At 42.0% G+C, this 21,425-nt stretch overlaps 1 protein-coding gene across 2 annotated transcripts in view; it reads right to left on the bottom strand.

Moving 5' to 3' along the window:
• Positions 1-547: 547 nt before the first annotated feature.
• TRMT6 (tRNA methyltransferase 6 non-catalytic subunit) overlaps positions 548-21,425 on the bottom strand; it is a 77,560-nt gene continuing 56,682 nt past the window's right edge. For both annotated transcript variants that reach the window (XM_077485501.1, XM_077485502.1), the window contains 5 exons: positions 20,523-20,899; positions 16,231-16,316; positions 6,327-6,429; positions 2,943-3,029; positions 548-891 (listed from right to left, as the gene is read on the bottom strand). In XM_077485501.1, coding sequence (XP_077341627.1) covers positions 724-891; positions 2,943-3,029; positions 6,327-6,429; positions 16,231-16,316; positions 20,523-20,899 — 821 coding nt within the window. In that variant the 3' untranslated portion in view covers positions 548-723. The remainder of the gene's footprint in view (positions 892-2,942; positions 3,030-6,326; positions 6,430-16,230; positions 16,317-20,522; positions 20,900-21,425) is intronic.

The following is a 21,425-nucleotide window of genomic DNA, read 5'->3' as shown; positions in this document are numbered from 1 at the left end:
CCCTGAGCTCTGTACGTAGTGCCTCACAGATAAAACTGGATCTCTGAGGTCAACCATACTGCTGATGCGGGCTGCAATGAAATGGAGTTTCTCACCTCCTTATCTTGGAGTCTTTGCAGAGCAGAGAAACCCATGTAATAGGCCATCTTGACAAGGAATCAGGAAAGAAAAAAATGTGGTAAAGATTATTTTTCTTTTCTTTGTGAAAGAGGAATGTATTTTTGATCTACACTAAGGCACCTACTGCTTATATTCAATGTATAGCCATTTACATCTCCGTAGTGTTCTTTGCCTATCCCCTCTGAGTCTCGGATTCAGACAACCCACTGAACATACATTTGTCTTTCAAGCACCTAATCTGCTCTCTGGAATTTGTATACCTGGGTTCCCAGCCACCCCACAAAGCTCTTTAAACAACTACTTTTCTTTGTCCTGAGGATACAATTTAAGAGTTTTTAGGAGAGGTCATTTAATTTGGTCTTGGTAAGCCAAACATAAATCACAAAATAAATATCATGGCAATAAAGGTCCAATAAAACTATAAACACACAGTACAAGCTTGTATTTTGGAATCAGAGGAAAAAATAAAAACATTCCTGTACAAACGAGTCTCTAAAATTGGAAAATGAATGGGTAACAATGCTGGTTCTCTGTGGCAAAGCGAAATAGGCTGGATCTTGGTCATATGATGACAATGCAATAATGAAAAAAAAAAAAAAAATTCTAGCTTTCAAGTTCTGCGACTTTTAATTTTTTTGGTGCCGGTTCTCCGGTTCTTTCTGGGCAGCTGCTGTTGGGCTTTGCTGTTTCTCTAGCTACGGTAATACCATGAAGTAGGTATCCTCCTCCACTGCTCATCACCAGTTTTGGGTGGCTTCTGTCTGGCAGGACCTGCAAAAGAGTAAAAGCAAAAAAAAAAAAAATGGAAAATTGTCCAATATGTAGACTGTATACAACCGTCTCTCGAGACCCTTGAAATAACTTTCCAGGGTTCAGGGGACCTCTGCTAAAAGTTGATATATATATATATTTTTTTTTTTTTAATCGATAGATACATTAGTGTGATGGTCAGTGGAAAGAATGCTCCTTACACTTGTGGTCATTGGGACGAATTCCCCCTTACAGATAGCTAAAAAGATCAATGGTGTCGGTGGGAACTTATCTGAGAGGAAGAAATTTTTCATTGTTCAAGGAACCCCTAACAACCTCTGGAGGAACCTTAAGGTTTCATGGAACCCTGGTGGAGAAGCCCTGGTATACATTGTACTAACAGTTGGGATTAGGTCATATGGGGGGAGATTTACTAAAACTGGAGCACTCAATCTGGTGCAGCTGTGCACATTAACCAATCAGCTTCTAACTTCAGCTTGTTCAATTCAACTTAGACAATAAAACCTGGAAGCCGATTGGTTTCTATGCAGAGCTGCACCAGATTTTGCACCATGCAGTTTTAGTAGATGACCCCCCCATGGATACTAAAAGCATCAAGTTAACTGTCTTTAAACAAACTGACCTCCGAAGCTGCAGGCACTCTGGAGAAATTTATTGTCAACATTTACATATATTTTTTTCTCCCAGTAGCCTATCTTCCCCTCTTCCAACAGTGAGTTTGCAGCCTGCCAGCCTAATACCTTTCAAACAGAATGGACAGTTACTGGTTCCTTCCTTCAAGTGCCCATATTGCACAAACGAAAGGACTGAGGAAGGCAAGAAAAGGCATGGAAGCATTAGAGTAATATTTACTATATATTTTTGATTTTCCATACTTTTCCTTCAAAATAGAAGTTCAGGATTTAAAACAAGACATAGTCGCCTAGGTGGATGCAGCATCGATCCGATCCCGCATCTGTTCCCTGCTGCATCTACACTGAAAACTGAGAGCCACCGATTGCCCAGTTCTCAGTGAGCAGAGAACCGGTGACTATCAGTCACTGGCTCTCTGCTCTGCCCCCTCCAGCGCTCACTGGAACAGCATGCTGAGAGGCTGAGCCAGCTGCCAGTCAGGCATCTGGGTGTATCCACATTATAAAGTTGGCTGAGGGGTGTCAGCTGACAGCAGACCCTGGCCCTCTGTTGGCTGAATATGGGCCACAGGAATGCAGAATGTAGTACAACTCCTGTGGTCACCGGGAGAATTAGGGCCAAAAGTGTTTTGGCCCTTCTGCTTTAAAGAGAAAGTAAACCCTAATGGGTTTTACTTCCTCTTTATTCCCCTGCAAAGTAAAAGCATAATGGGCTAGCATGCATCGCATACGAAGCCCACGCGGTCTGCGATATCCCTGCTGGTGGCCACGTCCATCTTCACCCCTCTTCCTTCCTGGGCCATGGACTCGGACTGTCTGGAATTGCGTGACATCACTCACGTGCCCGGGAGCAAATGGTTACGGCATGGGTCCTAAAGAAACGCTGCGATCGTGCCCTCTCTTTAGTGAGCATGCGCCAATGACGTCGACGAATGCGAATATGGTAAATATCTCCTAAACTGTGCAGGTTTAGGAGATATTTCCAGTGTCTACAGGTAAGCCTTATTATAGGCTTACCTGTAGATACAAGTGGTGTAACTAGGTTTACAACCACTTTAATGCCTGTAGTCTGGCCATGGCTCCAATTTAAGTGACTTTAGCTCTGTAAGCAACGTTCAAGTGACAAAATGCTGACATATTTCTACTGTAGCTATTACTCTGTGCAAGTACCAGCTTTTATGATTTCCAAAAAAAATAAAATCGATGACATGATGGTATGCACACCCACAAATGCTTCAACATAATAGAATAGATCTTATTCTAGTCAGTCCCACTTTAGCCTACAACCCTCTTCACGAAATGGCAATGTGGAGGGCATACAGGCTCCTCTGAACGAACACAATTACAACTCTCTAGACTTCTGTTATGAGACAGCAATACTTCACATTGATCAATATGTTATTAGAAACTGTATATTACCTGGTAATTCCTCAGCCAAGTCTCTGACAGCTTGAGATTAATGACGCCGCCTCTTTCTCGGAGCTTCGTATAGCATTCAAGTAGAGGCTGGGGAAAAAAAACAAAAAGGCACATTGTGTGAAGAGCTGACAGCCTAATATAAAACATTCTGTCTACAATCACTGTGATCAGAGGTCGTGCCACTTGTCTGACACATTTTAAATAAAAGGAGTGAAAACATGCCATTGAAAAGATGAGAACTATTTAGAACTAATGGCACTTAAGGTAAATGTCTGCTTTATTGTTCACAACGCAGCAAAGGAAAAATCCATTTATTGCACTCCGCAACCAATTAAGGTTAACATTTCATGATAACTTGTGAAATTTGTCCACACAAATTGCATATTTCGGAGAGTGAAATAAAATGTTAAAATTACTGACATTATTTATATCTCCAGAGGACTCCTGCAGCAGTCTCTGACCCATCTTCTAAAGTCATAAAAAAAAAAAAAAAAAAAAAAAAAAAAAAAAAAAAAAAGAACGGGGCCTTATGCTTTCTTTGGATTGAACGTTTCGATTATGAAAAACGCAATTGGAGAGGGACTCCCCCCCCCCCCCCCCCCAAAAAAAAAAAAAAAAAAGAAATAAAAAAAAAAGAAATCCTGGGTGGATATCTTTTGAGGAAAGTAAAAATATGGCGCTAGATCAGCTGTTGGTGTAAATTATCTGGTTCCTGGACAGGCGGCTTCTACACCCCAGAGGATCTCCAGTCTCCTTGTCTTGTAGTGTAATGTAATAAGAAGTGAAACTGAAGCACCAAACCACTGCCAAGAGGTCCCGATTCAACGTTATTCCATTAAAAGTCAGAAGTACGAAAGGCATGGCTAGGCTTTCAATATGGAGCGGACAACTGCGCCCTCTGCTCCCGCCAAAACATATATATCAGATGGGACATCTCTTCCTGGGACCTGGCTTTGCCCTTGTATCTTCTCCCACTACCAGCGGCTCATTCCCAGGGTTTTCCCCCGAAACATGGACCGCTCACTACAGCGATGACGAGGAGAATTAAAGAGAAGAACAGAGCGGCGCTGGCCCTAGACTCCCAAGATGGCGCTGGCCCACCCCTACAGGCTTTCAAACTAAAGACAGGCAGCGAAGAAACTGGAAAGCTCCGCCTGAGCTCTGGCCTTAGACTCCGCTGACCAGCAAGGCTCATCGGCATCTGCTCTGGGGGAGCCAGGAATCATTGTACAGCCATCGGCTCCAGCTCATACTAAAATTTAGGAGTACAATGTGGCTTTCAATATGGAGCGGACAACTGCGCCCTCTGCTCCCGCCAAAACATATATATCAGATGGGACATCTCTTCCTGGGACCTGGCTTTGCCCTTGTATCTTCTCCCACTACCAGCGGCTCATTCTCAGGGTTTACCCCGAAACATGGACCGCTCACTACAGCGATGACGAGGAGAATTAAAGAGAAGAACAGAGCGGCGCTGGCCCTAGACTCCCAAGATGGTGCTGGCCCTAGACTCCCAAGATGGCGCTGGCCCTAGACTCCCAAGATGGCGCCGGCCCACCCCTACGCGCTTTCAAACTAAAGACAGGCAGCGAAACAGCGAAAAAACTGGAATGCTTTGCCTGAGCTCTGGCCTCAGACTCCGCTGACCAGCAAAGCTCATCTGCATCTGCTCTGGGGGAGCCAGGAATCATTGTACAGCCATCGGCTCCAGCTCATACTAAAAGTCAGGAGTACAATGTAAAAAGCAGCCAACACTTTTCTGGGGTTCAAGCGCCCCCTTCATCAGGGCTTGTAAGCCCTGATGAAGGGGGCGCTTGAACCCCAGAAAAGTGTTGGCTGCCCTGACAAAAAAAATAAAAAAAATCATACCCCTTGAATTTTTCCACATTTTGTCAAGTTACAACCAAAAATGTAAATGTATTTTATGTGGTGGACCAACACAAAGTGCTACATAATTGTGAAGTGGAAGGAAAATGATAAATGGTTTTCAAAAGGTTTTACAAATAAATATGTGAAAAGTGTGGGGTGCATTTGTATTCAGCTCTCTTTCTCCGATACCCCTAACTAAAATCTAGTGGAACAAATTGCCTTCAGAAATCACCTAATTAGTAAATAAGGTCCACCTGTGTGTAATTTAATCTCAGTATAAATATAGTTCTATGAAGCCATCAGAGGTTTGTTAGAGAACCTTAGTGAACAAATAGCATGGTGAAGGCCAAGGAACACACCAGACAGGTAAGGGATAAAGTCGGAGAAGTTTAAAGCAACATTAGGTTATTAAAAAAAAAAAAAAAAAATGTCAAGCTTTGAACATCTCAGGGAGCACTGTTCAATCCGTCATCCGAAAATGGAAAGAGTATGGCACAACTGAAAACCTACCAAGACATGGCCGTCCACCTAAACTGACAGGCCGGGCAAGGGGACCATTCATCAGAGAAGCAGCCAAGAGGTCCATGGTAACTCTGGAGGAGCTGCCGAGATCCACAGCTCAGGTGGGAGAATCTGTCCACAGGACAACTATTAGTCGTGCTCTCCACAAATCTGCCCTTTATGGAAGGGTGGTGAGAAGAAAGCCATTGTTGAAAGAAAACAATAAGAAGTCCCGTTTGCAGTTTTTGCAAGAAGCTATGTGGGTGACACAGCAAACATGTGGAAGAAGATGCTATGGTCAGAGGAGACCAAAACTGAACTTTTTGACCTAAAAGCAAAACGCTATGTGTGGGGGGAAAACCAACACTGCACATCACCCTGAACACACCACCCCCACGTGAAACATGATGGTGACCGCATCACGTTGTGGGGTTGCTTTTCTTCAGTGGGGATAGAGGCTTGCTACTGGGGGGAACTTAGCGGGGGGAGGAGCCAGGATCGCTGACAGGGGACCCAAAAAGAAGAAGATTGGGGCTGATCTGTACAAAACCATTGCACAGAGCATGTAAGTATAACATGCTTGTTATTATTATTTTTTAAATGACAATCTTTACAATCACTTTAACTCTATCCATTGTCCAGTGCGTTTATATTTGAAACCTTTTTAATAGAAAAAATAATAATCACGGTTAAGCTGCGTAGATATAAACTAAAAGGTCATTGATGCAACAGTGAGGGAAGCACAGACTGTCCAAAGCGGCTTTCATTACAGAGAATATGGCAGATGACTAATTTATAGCAATATTGTGTATGGTATGACTAACTGTACCGTGTAGGGAAAATGTGCACATTCGTAAGGCTATATCAGCAGAAGGACACTTTTTTATTTTTTATTTTATTTTTTTCCATTATGAAAAACACAAAACACATTTTACAAGATTTAAAAAAAAAACAGATAAAAATCTTACAAAGCTGCTCAAGAATAAGTACAAAGAATATGGCCAGAGTTCTTACCTCTTTATACTGACAGTAAACAACAAAAGGTCTGGATGGAGAAACAAAGCCTAGCAATGTGAGGAGCAGAGGTGCAGGGTGGAAGCGGGAGGCAATAATTAACCTGAAAAGAAAGAACATGGTTGAAAATAAAAGAAGTCAAAATATACAGCAGAGGCAAGAGATGTATCAATGTTTCTAGAAGACAAGCCAGGAACCAACTAGAAGACTCTGCTGCCAAAGAAGTTGGGTGTAGAGCAGAAGAACTCAACTGTGGGCTGGAAACTGTTCTGTGACCCACCACTGGCACTTTCCTAGTGCTCCTTTTGAACAAGGCAATGGGGTATATTGGTAAAATGTTATTTATACTACACGGGTGGCACAAGAAGCCAAGCTCAGTGTCTGTGCAGGACCCATTGCCTAAAGCAACATTACTGTCTATCCCCACCGTGTAGGATTCTAATACGGTTCCCAAATTTTTCCGGCGGTTGAAATGATTCAGATACAGTGCTTCTATCTGTGGTATTAGAAAACAGTGAAGAGTTAACTAGATAAACTAGTTAAAAGTGGTATTAAAGGCTCAGCTTCTTTTTTTTTTTTTTTTTTTTTTTTTTTTTTTTTTTTTAAATAAACAAACATACCATACTTACCTGCTCTGTGCAATGGTTTTGCACAGAGTGGCCCTGATCCTCTTCTTCTCGGTTCCCCAGGAGGCTCCCCTTTGACCAGTGCCTAATAGCGAGCCCTGCCCTATATACAATAGGCTCAGCCCCGTCCTCCACTCCCTTCTCATTGGCTTACTGGCTGTGATTGACAGCAGTAGGAGCCAGTGTCTCCTGATGAAGTCTCAGCCAATGAAGAGAGGGAGTGGTGGGACAGCTGAGGCTCTCGTGCACAATACTAGATCGAGAGGGGTGGGGGGGAGTCTGGTCAGTATTAGGGGGGCTGGGCAGAGCAGCGAAGAGAAGGTTTTTTTTTTTACCTTCATGCATAGAATTCAGCCTTCACAACCACTTTGGGCTGGCTCACACTAGTGCGAATTGATTGTGGGTTTCCCCGCATTCCAATTTGCATGACAGGAGTGCGAGACCAACTCTCAATGGAGCTAGTTCACACATCCCCGTCGTGGCCGCAGAGTAGCTTGCACAGGGGTCCTGTGCATCTTTGGCTCTATTTCAGGTCCGAATTCAGGCCCGATTTGTCCCTGAAACAGAACAGGGACGCACCGTAACTCTATTGTGAGCTGAGTCCGCATTAAGTGTGAACCCAGGCTCAAGCTAAGAGTGATATCTCTGTAAGGGATAAGAAGTCCATCACCTTAGGACACTAGCAAAAAAATCAGAGTGGGGAAAGATTATTATAGGGAAGGTGAGTATGACGTCAACAAATTAAGCCCAATTGATGGGAAAAATATATAAAAAGGTAACGCTAAGTCTATACAAGTGAATATACAGTATATATCATGAACCAAAATCATGAACATGTATCACTAAATTCAAAAATTGAATACAAGATGGATGGCACATGCTGGTAAATTTTATACAATACTTATTACGATTCATATTATGTAGAAACACTTCTAGTTGTTCTTTTGATCCCTCCCATACAATGAATACATAGTCTATGTATTGTAGGTACATTTTTAGTTGAGGCCACCGATTTGTGAATATGCTTTCTTAACATTTGTTTAGAAAAATATTAGCAACATTGCATAGCGTGCATAGCTTGCCCCTAATAGCCAATCTTTAACTTGATTATAGAAGTCACCAAAAGTAATTATTGGCCATTGCCATACCCAAAGCTTCACCAAGAAATTTTGTTTGGGAGGCTTTAAGATTGGAATATTTATGTAATGCCCATAGAGTGGCACCAAGAGTATCTTGTTGACCAATGTTAGTATAAAGAGATTTCACATCAATTGTAACCAGTAATGTGTTCTCGAACGCCAACTCCCTAATTTTTTTTTTTTCATAAGCTCCCTACTGTCTTTAAAAAGGTAAGCTTTGCCCATCGTTGCAATGGTTTGTAGAAAAACATTGATGTATTCCCCAAGTATAGAATATATAGAATCAATACCACTGACTATGGTTCTACCTGCGGGTGTGTGTTTGTGTCTTCGGGATTTGGTAAATGACTAGAATTTTTGGAACATTGAGTAGTAAATATTTAGCTTCTTTTTTTGTTAAGTGTTCCCATTTTGGAACCTTGGGGGTCCATTCACACAGAGGCAACTTTGGATCCGACTTGAAGTTGTCCCAAGTTGCCTCAAGTTGTGCAACATGATAAAATCAATGTAAGTGAATGAGAGCCGTCTTAATGCACACTACTGAAGTCGCTCCGACGGTTCCTGTACTATTTCAATCCAACTTCTAGGCAACTTGTACCCATTGATTTCAATGGAAGTTGCCTCCAAGTCTGATCCAGTCTTAACTGAAGCAACTTTCCAGGAAGCAAAAATAGTTTTCTAGGCAAACCCCTCCCTCCCACAGAGCTGATTATTATGCGATTGGCCACTGACAAAGTCCCCTGTCCTGGAGGCAACTTCAAGTTGCCTCAAGTCATGCTGTGATTCATACTCAAGTCTTGTCCAAGTTGCTTCCCAAAGTCTCGCTGGAAGCCGTGTTGCCCCTGTGTGAATGGACTCTTATCAATCAGCTTAGAAAGATATTTTTAATCTACCAGTTGGGTCACCTGGAAGTTTTTATAAGTAGTTGAGTCCTGCAATATTCTTTGCATTTCTGCAATGTAATCCTCCCTTTTGAGGATTACCAGGCCTCCCCCCTTATCAGCCGGTCTTCTGATCACTATATTTTATTAATTTTTTTCTAATGTTTGAATGGCTGGTGCACAGGGATCCCTCCCTACTTGGCTTTTGGGGTATTGATGAGGTCCGCCCCCATTGGAAATGTACAGACATGACCAAAGCGTCCCAAACGGAGACTCAGTGGATATACAGACTCCACTCTCTTCAACCCATGGGACTCAACATCGATACTGATTTGAAATGTTTCCAAACTGATTAATGTTTATTTCTGTGTAATTGGCTACACCACATATGGGGAACATCTCATTCATTACTCTTCTTACTTTTTTTTTTTTACCCGTACGTATAATATATATATATATATATATATATATATATATATATATATATATATATATATATATATATATATATATATATATATATATATATATATATATATATACACATACATACATACATACATACATACATACATATACACATACATATATATACATACATACACACACACACACACACACATATATACATACATACACACACACACACACACACACACACACACACACATACATACACACATACACACATACATACATACATACATACATACATACATACAGTCAGGTCCATAAATATTGGGACATCAACACAATTCTAATCTTTTTGTCTATATACACCACCACAAGGGATTTGAAATGAAACAAACAAGATGTGCTTTAACTGCAGACTTTCAGATTTAATTTGAGGGTATTTACATCCACATCAGGTGAACGGTGTAGGAATTACAACAGTTTGTATATGTGCCTCACACTTTTTAAGGGACCAAAAGTAATGGGACAATTGGCTGTTCAACTGTTCCATGGCCAGGTGTGTGTTAATCCCTCATTATCCCATTTACAAGGAGCAGATAAAAGATCCAGAGTTCATTTCAAGTGTGCTATTTGCATTTGGAATCTGTTGCTGTCAACTCTCAATATGAGATTCAAAGAGCTGTCACTATCAGTAAAGCAAGCCAGCATTAGGCTGAAAAAACAAAACAAACCCATCAGAGAGATAGGAAAAACATTAGGTGTGGCCAAATCAACTGTTTGGAACATCCTTAAAAAGAAAGAACACACCGGTGAGTTCAGCAACACCAAAAGACCCAGAAGACCATGGAAAACAACTGTGGTGGATGACCGAAGAATTCTTTCCCTGGTAAAGAAAACACCCTTCACAACAGTTGGCCAGATCAAGAACACTCTCCAGGAGGTAGGTGTATGTGTGTCAAAGTCAACAATCAAGGGAAGACTTCACCAGAGTGAATACAGAGGGTTCACCACAAGATGTAAACCATTGGTGAGCCTCAAAAACAGAAAGTCCAGATTAGAGTTTGCCAAACAACATCTAAAAAAGCCTTCACAGTTCTGGAACAACATCCTATGGACAGATGAGACCAAGATCAACTTGTACCAGAGTGATGGGAAGAGAAGAGTATGGAGAAGGAAAGGAACTGCTCATGATCCAAAGCATACCACCTCATCAGTGAAGCATGGTGGTGGTAATGTCATGGTGTGGGCATGTATGGCTGCCAAATGGAACTGGTTCTCTTGTATTTATTGATGATGTGACTGCTGACAAGAGCAGCAGGATGAATTCTGAAGTGTTTCGGGCAATATTATCTGCTCATATTCAGCAAAATGCTTGAGAACTCATTGGACGGCGCTTCACAGTGCAGATGGACAATGACCCGAAGCATACTGCGAAAGCAACCAAAGAGTTTTTTAAGGGAAAGAAGTGGAATGTTATGCAATGGCCAAGTCAATCACCTGACCTGAATCCGATTGAGCATACATTTCACTTGTTGAAGACAAAACTGAAGGCAGAATGCCCCAAGATCAAGCAGGAACTGAAGACAGTTGCAGTAGAGGCCTGGCAGAGCATCATCAGGGATGAAACCCAGTGTCTGGTGATGTCTATGTGTTCCAGACTTCAGGCTGTAATTGACTGCAAAGGATTTGCAACCAAGTATTAAAAAGTGAAAGTTTGATGGATGATTGTTAATCTGTCCCATTACTTTTGGTCCCTTAAAAAGTGTGAGGCACATATTACAAACTGTTGTAATTCCTACACCGTTCACCTTATTTGGATGTAAATACCCTCAAATTAAAGCTGAAAGTCTGCAGTTAAGGCGCATCTTGTTAGTTTCATTTCAAATCCATTGTGGTGGTGTATAGAGCCAAAAATATTAGAATTGTGTCGATGTCCCAATATTTATGGACCTGACTGTATATACACACGCACATGCACACACAGTGAGGGGGAAAATAAACTATTTGATCCCTGACAAAGAAATGATCAGTCTATAATTTTAATGGTAGGTTTATTTCAACAGTGAGAGGCAGAACAAAAAATATCCAGAAAAAACATTTCAAAAAAGTTATAAATTGATTTGCATATTAATGAGCAAACTAAGTATTTGATCCCTTCTCAATCATCAAGATTTCTGACTTCCTGGTGGCTTCAGTACAGGTAACAGAGATTAGGAGCACTCTCAAAGAGTGCTCCTAATCTCAGCTTGTTACCTGTATAAAAGACTTATCCACAGAAGCAATCGGATTCCAATCTCTACACCATGGCCAAAACCAAAGAGCTCTCCAAGGATGTCAGAGACAAGATTGTAGACCTACACAAGGCTGCAATGGGCTACAAGACCATCACCAAGCAGCTTGGTGAGAGGGTGACAACAGTTGGTGTGGTTATTAGCAAATGGAAGAAACACAAAATAACTGTCAATATCCCTCGGTCTAGGGCTCCACGTAAGGATCTCACCTCGTGGAGCTTCAATGATCACGAGAACGGTGAGGAATCAGCCCAGAACTACACAGGAGAATCTTGTCAATGATCTCAAGGCAGCTGGGGCCATTGTCCCTAAGAAAACAATTAGTAACGCACTATGCTGTGAAGCACTAAAATCCTGCAGCACCTGCAAGGTGTCCCTGCTTAAGAAAGCACATGTACAGGCCCATTTGATTTACTAATGAACATCTGAATAACTCAAAGGAGAACTGGGTAAAGGTGTTGTGATCAGATAGAGATTAAAATAAGCGCTTTGGCATCAACTCGAAGAAGGAAGAAGGAAAAAGGGGGAAGAGGAGGAGGAGGAAAGAGGAGGAGGGAAGAGGAGGAGGGAAGAGGAGGAGGGAAGAGGAGGAGGGAAGAGGAGGAGGAGGATGAGGAAAGAGGAGGAGGAGGAGGATGAGGAAAGAGGATGAGGAAAGAGGAGGAGGAGAGAGGAGGAGGGAGTACTGCCTATGGCGCCAAGAACACCAACCCCACTGTCAAACATGGAGGTGGAAACATTATGCTTTGGGGGTGGTTTTCTGCTAAGGGGACAGGACAACTTTACCATATCTAAGGGACGATGAACCGTCAAACCTTGGTGAGAACACCCTTCCCCCTGCCAGGGCATTAAAAAGGGGTCGTGGATGGGAATTCCAGCATGGCAATGACCCACAAACACACGGCCAAAACAACAAAGGAGGGGCTGAAGAAGAGGCACATTAAGGTCTTGGAGTGGCCTAGCCAGTTTCCAGACCATAATCCCATAGAAAATATGTGGAGGGAGCTGAAACTTCAAGTTACCAAATGTCAGCCTCGAAACCTTAATGACTTGGAGAGGACCTGCAAAGAGGAGTGAGACAAAATCCCTCCTGAGGTGTGTGCAAACCTGGTGGCCAACTACAAGAAACATCTGACCTCAAAAAAGGGTCAAATACTTATTTCCCTCATTAAAATGCAAATCATTTTATTACAACTTTTTTTAATTTTGCTTTTTCTGGATTTTATTTCACCGTAAGGCCTCATGCCCACGGACATTTTTTACAGCCACTTTTTTGAGCATTTCTTGCAGCTTAAAAAACGCCTCTCCATAGGGAAACCAATGATTTTGAATAGAGATAGAGAAACGCGTCTGAAAGCTAGCGTGGCTAAACTGGTATTGCCGCCAATGTAAATCGCGTTAACGCTGTTTTTTTTGCTGGCATCGGTACTAGCTTTGCAGCTCATTTTTTAAAACGTCCGTGGGCATGTAGCCCCCCCAACTGTATCTCCATCTCATTCCGAGTGGTGATAGAATATGATCTGGTATGACTATTGGAATTCATCACGATGAAGACAAAAAAAGGTCTTACTTTTAGAATAGTGTTCTTGTGTAAAATAATCTACTTAATATAACCCAATTGAGATCTGATCCCTTGTTGCTCTAATCTAGCGTGGTGTTGCTAAGGAAACTGAGGCATATGGATAAGACTTTGCATTGTTGCTAGGTTTTTGGATTTTTTTTTTTTTATTTCTTTTTTTTTTTTTTAAGACTTTTCCTCATCTTACCCCAATAATGTATATTTTTTCATGTGACAACACTGAAGAAGTGACACTTTGCTACAATGTAAAGTAGTGAGTGTACAGCTTGTATAACAGTGTAAATTTGCTGTCCCCTCAAAATAACTCAACACACAGCCATTAATGTCTACATTTCTGGCAATAAAAGTGAGTACACCCCTAAGTGAAAATGTCCAAATTGGGGCCAAAGTGTCAATATTTTGTGTGGCCACCATTATTTTCCAGGACTGCCTTTACCCTCTTGGGCATGGAGATCACCAGAGCTTCACAGGTTGCCACTGGAGTCCTCTTCCCCTCCTCCATGACGACATCACAGAGCTGGTGGATGTTAGAGACCTTACGCTCCTTAATTTTGAGGATGCCCCACAGATGCTCAATAGGGTTTAGGTCTGGAGACATGCTTGGCCAGTCCATCACCTTTACCCTCAGCTTCTTAAGCAAGGCAGGGGTAATCTTAGAGGTGGGTTTGGGGTTATGTTGGAATACTGCCCTGTGGCCCAGACTCTGAAGGGAGGGGATCATGCTTTGCTTCAGTATGTCGCAGTCCATGCTGGCATTCATGGTTCCCTCAATGAACTGTAGTTCCCCAGTGCCAGCAGCATTCATGCAGTCCCAGACCATGACACTCCCACCACCATGCTTGACACCATCTGAAACAAATAAGTTTATCTTGGTCTCAACAGACCAAAGGACATGGTTCCAGTAATCCATGTCTTTAATTTGCTAATTTTCAGCAGTTTGCAGGCTTTCTTGTGCATCATTTTTAGAAGAGTCTTCCTTCTGGGATGACAGCCATGCAGACCAATTTAATGCAGCGTGCTGTGTATGGTCTGAGCACTGACAGGCTGACCCCACACCCCTTCAACCTCTGCAGCAATGCTGGCAGCACTCGTAAGTCTTTCATTAAGACAACTTCTGGATATGACGCTGAGCATGTGCACTCAACTTCTTTGTTCGGCCATGGGGAGGACTGTTCTGAGTGGAACCTGTCCTGTTAAACTGCTGTATGGTCTTGGCCACCGTGCTGCAGCTCAGTTTCAGGGTCTTGGCAATCTTCTTATAGTCTAGGCCAGTGATGGCGAACCTTGGCACCCCAGATGTTTTGAAACTACATTTCCCATGATGCTCATGCACTCTGCAGTGTTGGGAAATGTAGTTCCAAAACATCTGGGGTGCCAAGGTTCGCCATCACTGGTCTAGGCCATCTTTATGTAGAGCAACAATTCTTTTTTTTCAGATCCTCAGAGATTTTTGCCATGTTGAACTTCCAGTGGCCAGTACGAGAGAGCGATAACACCAAATTTAACACATCTGCTCCCCATTGACACCCGAGACCTTGTAACACTAACGAGTCACATGACACTGGGGAGGGAAAAAGGCTAATTGGGCCCAGTTTGGGTGTACCCACTTTTGTTGCCAGTGGTTTAGACATTAATGGCTGTGTGTTGAGTTATTTTGAGGGGACAGCAAATTTACACTGTTATACAAGCTGTACACTCACTACTTTACATTGTAGCAAAGTGTCATTTCTTCAGTGTTGTCACATGAAAAGATAGAATAAAATATTTACAAAAATGTGAGGGATGTACTCACTTTTGTGAGATACTGTACATGTACACTTAAAATTCTAGTCACAAAGGTACAGCTGCATGATACAACAGATCATTCATTTTCCTTTTTTGCCTTGTTAAGGGACATGTACATTAAGTGACTCTATCCTTCGGGTTTTGAGCCAAGTGGCTGCCCTGCTGTTTACTTACACAGGAAGTTGGTTGCTTGGCATTGGTGCTATTAGGAGAACACTTTGCATTTTCTCAGTGAATGCAAAATGTTCTGACCTGATGATGTGGAGTTCATGACATCACTAGCCTGACTCTCCACCTCGTCCAATTGGAGAATGCTTCGCATTCCTTGAGAAGATGCAAAAAAAAAAAAATAATAATGTTCTCTGAATAGCACCTGATTTGGTTAAGCAGTCCAATGAACCTATGTAATATATTAACAGCATGAAATACACCTAGAAAATTCAGCTTTAAAGATAGAAATTATCAGTTCACGATGGGAGCATTAAAGAGTAAGTAAACCCTGATGAGTTTACTTCCTCTTTCATTCCCTGCAAAGGTAAAAGCATAATGGACTACTATGCATCGCATACTAACCCATTATGTGTCACTTACCTGACACAGGAGCCAGCGAAGTCACTGCTGTCCCCTGTAGTTCCGAACATCCATCTTCTTGGTGGGTCTCGCTGCTCCGGCGCTGTGATTCGCCGGAGCAGCGATGACGTCACTCCCGCGCATGTGCACGGGAGCCGACACTCGCGACATATCGCCGCGATCTGCGGCTTACCCAGTGCGCCTGCACCTGTGGCTGTCTTCAGGTAAATATCTCCTAAACCGTATAGGTTTAGGAGATATTTCTTGGACCTACAGGTAAGCCTTAATCTAGGCTTACCTGTAGATCAAAGTGGTTTGTAAGGGTTTACAACCACTTTAAACCCCGGTTGTCATCGGTCAGTGCCGCTTCCATCCCCATCTGCCAAATCTGCTTGCAGTCACTTGAACTCAGCGCCCTGGCTGAGAAGAGGAGATTAACATAGCAAGGTTTTAAATAGTGAGGAATATGAACTGGGTTAATATTAGCACTCATTGATCACATTCACATACATGTCTGAAGGCATCTACAGATTCACTCTACACTCACCAGTGTCCATCCATTCAGCCCCAGGCTTTTATGGCTCTCCGTTAATAAAACATCAGTCTGTGGTCAACTCACCCATCAGCATTTTTGTTCTGCAACAAGACCGCAGCTTCAGATTCCCTCCTCCTTCTCTCATCCTGTTTACGCTTCTTCTCCATTGCCTAAAATAGATGTATAGAAAAAAAGAATCCGATCGGTTTTCTTCTGAAGACATGCGTGGATGGAAAACCTAACTGATTATTCAACAAAGCAAACAGCAGTAAAGATATAAAGCCAATGGGATTTGCACATTCATTTTTTTTATCCCATTAAAGTTTTTTTTGCGTTCTATAAAAAGAATGAATATACACAAGGGCTTGAGGACAGCACCGTGTATGATGTGCATACGCCTCACTGAATAGCCCATCAAGATAAGAGCTTAAGCTGGCCATACACTGTGCAAATTTCCACTGGTTCCCGATGAACCGTATTAAATTTGATCAGCGGTTGTCCCTGGCGGCACCACTGCACCCAGCATCCTTCGAATGAAAATTAATGAAGCCAGTTGGAAAATTGTTGCCGGACCAGCAGCTGCATCCAGTCAGATGAAGGCATTGTTCCAGTATTTTGACAGCCAGTGGGGACAGCTGTCAAAATATAATGGATGCAGTGGAAGATTCGTCCATCTTCGTTGTGCAGCATGGATGGAGTCATGTGTTCATTTTTTTTTTTTTTTAAATATGTATATGACCAGCTGTAGAAAAAAATTAAAACATTTTTTAAACTGGAGCCACCATGGCAATGACTGTGAATGGGACTACCTCCAACTTGGAAGCAGAAGGAAAGGGATGAGGAATGAAGTTTTACTTATGAAGAATAGAGTGCAAGATAAAAAAAGAAAAAAGGAAAAAAGGAGGATGTACATTGCAAGTAACCTAGTTACAGTAAAGTTTTTGTGTTGTTGAGCAAAAGCAACCTTGTGTGACACTTTATGGAGAGGGTGAAATCCTAACTTCCTGCTGGCTACAGACTGACGGCGTGTCTTCTGGGACAAGACCTGGGAATGGTACTCGTTGGGTTGGCTTATAGCACTTACCAGTGTTGTGCAGCTACAACTTGCTGGATGCCTGTGTGTGTATGGGCGACCTCTGGCTAGTGAGGGAGTAGGCCGCCAAGATTGGCCAGACTCCCTGGGTCATGGCGTGGTTGTTGGGCCCAAAAAAGTACTATGCAAACCTTCTGATGTCAAAGTACTGGAATGAAATGAGTGGTGGTGGAAGCACTGTGCAAAGTTTTTGATTTTCTAGTACTGGAATGAAATTGGTGGTGGAAACACCATCCAAACTTTTTAACATTATACTACTGGAATGAAAACGGTGGCGGCGATGGCGTTAGCACTATGCAAAGTTTTTGACTTTCTTCTACTGGAATGAAATGAGTGGTGGTGGTGTTGGTGGTGGAGGATGTACTAGATGAAGTTTTTCATTTCTACTACTGAAATTAAATGAGGTTGTGATGGTAGAAGTCATGTGCAAACTTGCTAGTACTGGAATGAAATGGGTGGTGATGATGGCAGAAGCCATATGAAAAGTTTGACTTTCTAGTACTGAAATTTGGTGGTGGTTGTGATGGTGGAAGCCATATGCAAAGTTTTTGACTTTCTAGTACTGGAATGAAATTGGTGGTGAAAACGCCATTCAAAGTTTTTGACATTATACTAAGTGAATGAAATGGGTGGTGGTGAAGGTGTTAGTATTATGCAAAGTTTTTGACTTTCTAGAATTGGAATGAAATTGGTGGTGGTGCTAGTGGAAGCCATATGCAAAGTTTTTGACTTTCTAGTATTAAAATTAAATGGGTGGTGGTGATGGTGAAAGTACCATACAAAGTTTATACTTTCTACTACAGGAACGAAATGAGGAGTGGTGGCAATGATGATGCTGAAGGAAGTATTGTGCAAAGTTTTTGACTTTAAAGTACTGGAATAAAATGGGTGGTGGTGGCGATCAAGGAAATACTATATGCATAATTTTTGACTTTCTAGTACTACATAGAAAGAAATGATTTGGGGCGATGATGATGGATGATGATTATGATGAAAGTGCTATGCAAAGTTTGACTTTCTAGTACTGGAACGAAATGGGTGGTGGTGGAGTGGTGGAAGTACTTTGCAAAGTTTTTGACTTTCAAGTACTGGAATGCATTGGGTGGTGGTGTCTTCCATACTTTTTATTATTAATGTTCATTTTAGGGTGGCTGGAGGGTGACACAGGAATCTATAGCTCATGAATACGTGTTGGGGGTGGGGATCTGGGGTCAGCCGCTTAGCTATAGAATGTTGCAGAAGTGTGTGAATTACAACCCTTGCTGGAAAGAATAACACAGTTTGGTGGGTAAAAAAATAAAATAAAATAAAAAGCAAATATATCAACTATGGTTAATAAAGAAACACAGAAACAATCAAATCCACAATAGTGAGAATGGTATTCTTATCCCTGCATGCACAACCCCGCTTTCATCTTCCTATTGTCATCCGAGGAATTCAGCAGAATTCATTCTACAAAATGCTGCCTTCTTATCCTTTGAGGAGACAGATGGAAAAGGCTAAAAAGCATTTCAGAGAAAGGAACCGTAAAATCAAAAAGGATTTACAGATGAATGAAATAAGCCTTCAATAGCTCAGCACTGGACACGTGAACACAGACTTATTAGAATGAGAAGGATATACAGATAAGCAGAAATGTAAAATTTCACCAACAATAATATTTTATCACTTACAAAGCTGAGGTTTTTGTTGTATTTTAAATATAACTAAAATGCGGAACTTTTGGGTTGTCCCCAGAACTGGAAAAGAGGGGGACAGTCTAATGGGGACATTTGTTCTGGTGACAACCAGAGATTCTCTCAGTTTGGAGAAACTTCCTCTCACTTCCTGTTTTGGCTATGGGAGAATAAGGTAAATCTCCCCTATGGAACACAGATAGGAAAAACAGGGATTATAATCCTCCTTTACTCTATCTATCTATCTATCTATCTATCTATCTATCTATCTATCTATCTATCTATCTATCTATCTATCTATCTATCTATATATATATATATATATATATATATATTTATATATATATAAAAAAAAAAAAAAGTTTTGCCTATAGTTCTACTTTAAGGCTGGGTTCACACTGGCGTGATGCAGTAAAAACAGGGATTCTGGTGCGCATCGCATGTGAATCGCAGGCAGTTCACACTGCTGTGAGTGATTCGCTGCAGGTGTCAATATAAAAATCAATGACACCCCCCAAATGGGTTTGCATAAAGCAGTGCGAACTGTGAAATCAGATGGAATCAGGAGTGCATGGGTCTAAACACCCATGCGATCCAATTCGAGTGAAAAAAAAAATAAAAAAATAAAATAAACAAACAAGAAGTGTCCTGCAGCATTTTGGTGCAAATGCCATGCGATTTCAGCCATACAAACCGTATGGCTGAATTCGCATTGCACAGACATCGCAGGTGATGTTTGGCATCTCATAAGTGTGAACACAGCTGGTTCTTAGAATGCAGCTCCCCCATTCAGAAAAAGTCTTGTATTCTTAAAAAATAAAAATACAAGGCATGATTGAAAAGAATACAAGAGGTTTTCTGAATCGAGGAGCAAGTGAGGTACCCGCTTTTATTCCTGTACTTGCTGCGATTGTCAGTTTCACCACCAGAAATTCAGTGGTGACATCAGAGGCTAAGTATAATTTTTTTTTTTTTTTAAAGCAGCAGCCACTAGTGGGACATTTAGAGGTACCTTATTAGTATCTAGTAAAGCCTCTAAGGCCGCGTACACACGGGCGGATTGCCCGCCCAACTAAGTTAGTCAGACAATCCGACAGACAGTCCGTTCAACTTTTGAATGAACGGACTTGACCACAAACGATGAACAGACAGTCCGCTGAAAACGTGCGCGATGACGTGTACAGCACGTACGACGGGACTAGAAAAACGACGTCCAATACACTGCAATGCAACCTTCGGCCGTGTAAACCCTTTCTGAGCATGCGCCATACTTAGTCCGTCCAACTTGCCTACACACGAGCGGACTGTCCGCTGAAACCATGTTTGGACGGACAAAACCAAGTTTCAGCGGACAAAATTACGGAAATTCCGAAAGAAAGTCCGTCGGACTGTCCGCTGAAAAAGTCAGCTGAAGCACGAAAAAAAAAAAAAAAAAAAAAAAGAAAGAAAGTAGGTTACACAAAAACCTTTGATTCTAAAAATTTAGGGATGTGCATTCACCATAGATTTTTGTGGGGTTAAAGTTCAGCTTTAAAGTGACAGCATCACTTTTAGGGTTATTCTGTTTGTAAAAGAAACACCGTCCATTGTGGCAAGCTGGCACTTACAATCTGTTTCTTTTCAGGATTCTGGTCCCTCTCATTGCTCTCCTCACCAGAGACTTCCATCTCCTCTTGGTTCTCCGGTTGGCTAGAGTCTGCAGAGCCTTCAGGTTCTGTGACAGGACAAGACTCTTCATCAACGTCCTGAGCAGGTTCTTTTTTCTCGGCAGTTGATCCATTGCTTTCCTCATCACCACCTTGTACAGAGTCCCGCTCTGCAGAAACACGGCTGTGGCCAGAGAAAGTCCCAGAGATCAGGCTCTCCACCTTACTAAGAGGAAATTCATACAGCGATTTGGAGAAAGATTTGGGAAAACCAAAGCAATCTGTCGCAGCTCTAACAGGTCCAGTGCCTGGGTACAGCTGGATAACTGATCCATATCCTTGGGAAAGAAAAACAAAAACACAGAGAAATTACAATTCTATGCAAATTAGCAAGGATATGGCCACATATGTGCTTATTTTGGGTGGAGGATAATGGCCCATTATAGTGTAAGAAAATGGGCATATTAAAATAACATGGACCTCAGTAGCCAGAAATTACTTCCTAGGAGTCAAGACGGAATACAGTTAAAGAATAAAAAGTCTTAGTCGTGTTGGGTCTGGTGTCTCATCTTCCTCTTGAGAATACCCCACAGATTCTCTATGGGATTTAGGTCAGGCCAGTTTACTGGTCAATCAAGCACAGTGATACCATGGTCATTAAACCAGGTATTGGTACTTTTGGCAGTGTGGGCAGGTGCCAAGTCCTGCTGGAAAATGAAATCAGCATCTCCAAAAGCTGGTCAGCAGAAGGAAGCATTGAAGTGCTCTAGATTTCCTGGTGGAGAGCTGAGCTGACTTTGGACTTGATAACACAGTGGACAAACACCAGCAGAGGACATGGCTCCCCAAATCATCACGGACTGT

This window comes from Lithobates pipiens, unplaced genomic scaffold, assembly GCF_037356315.1.
Source record: "Lithobates pipiens isolate NorthernLeopardFrog02 unplaced genomic scaffold, aLitPip1_a1.2 Scaffold_18, whole genome shotgun sequence".
NCBI classification, from domain to species: domain Eukaryota; kingdom Metazoa; phylum Chordata; class Amphibia; order Anura; family Ranidae; genus Lithobates; species Lithobates pipiens.
The sequence above is the reverse complement of the archived record's forward strand: the minus strand, read 5'-3'. Positions and strand labels throughout refer to the sequence as shown.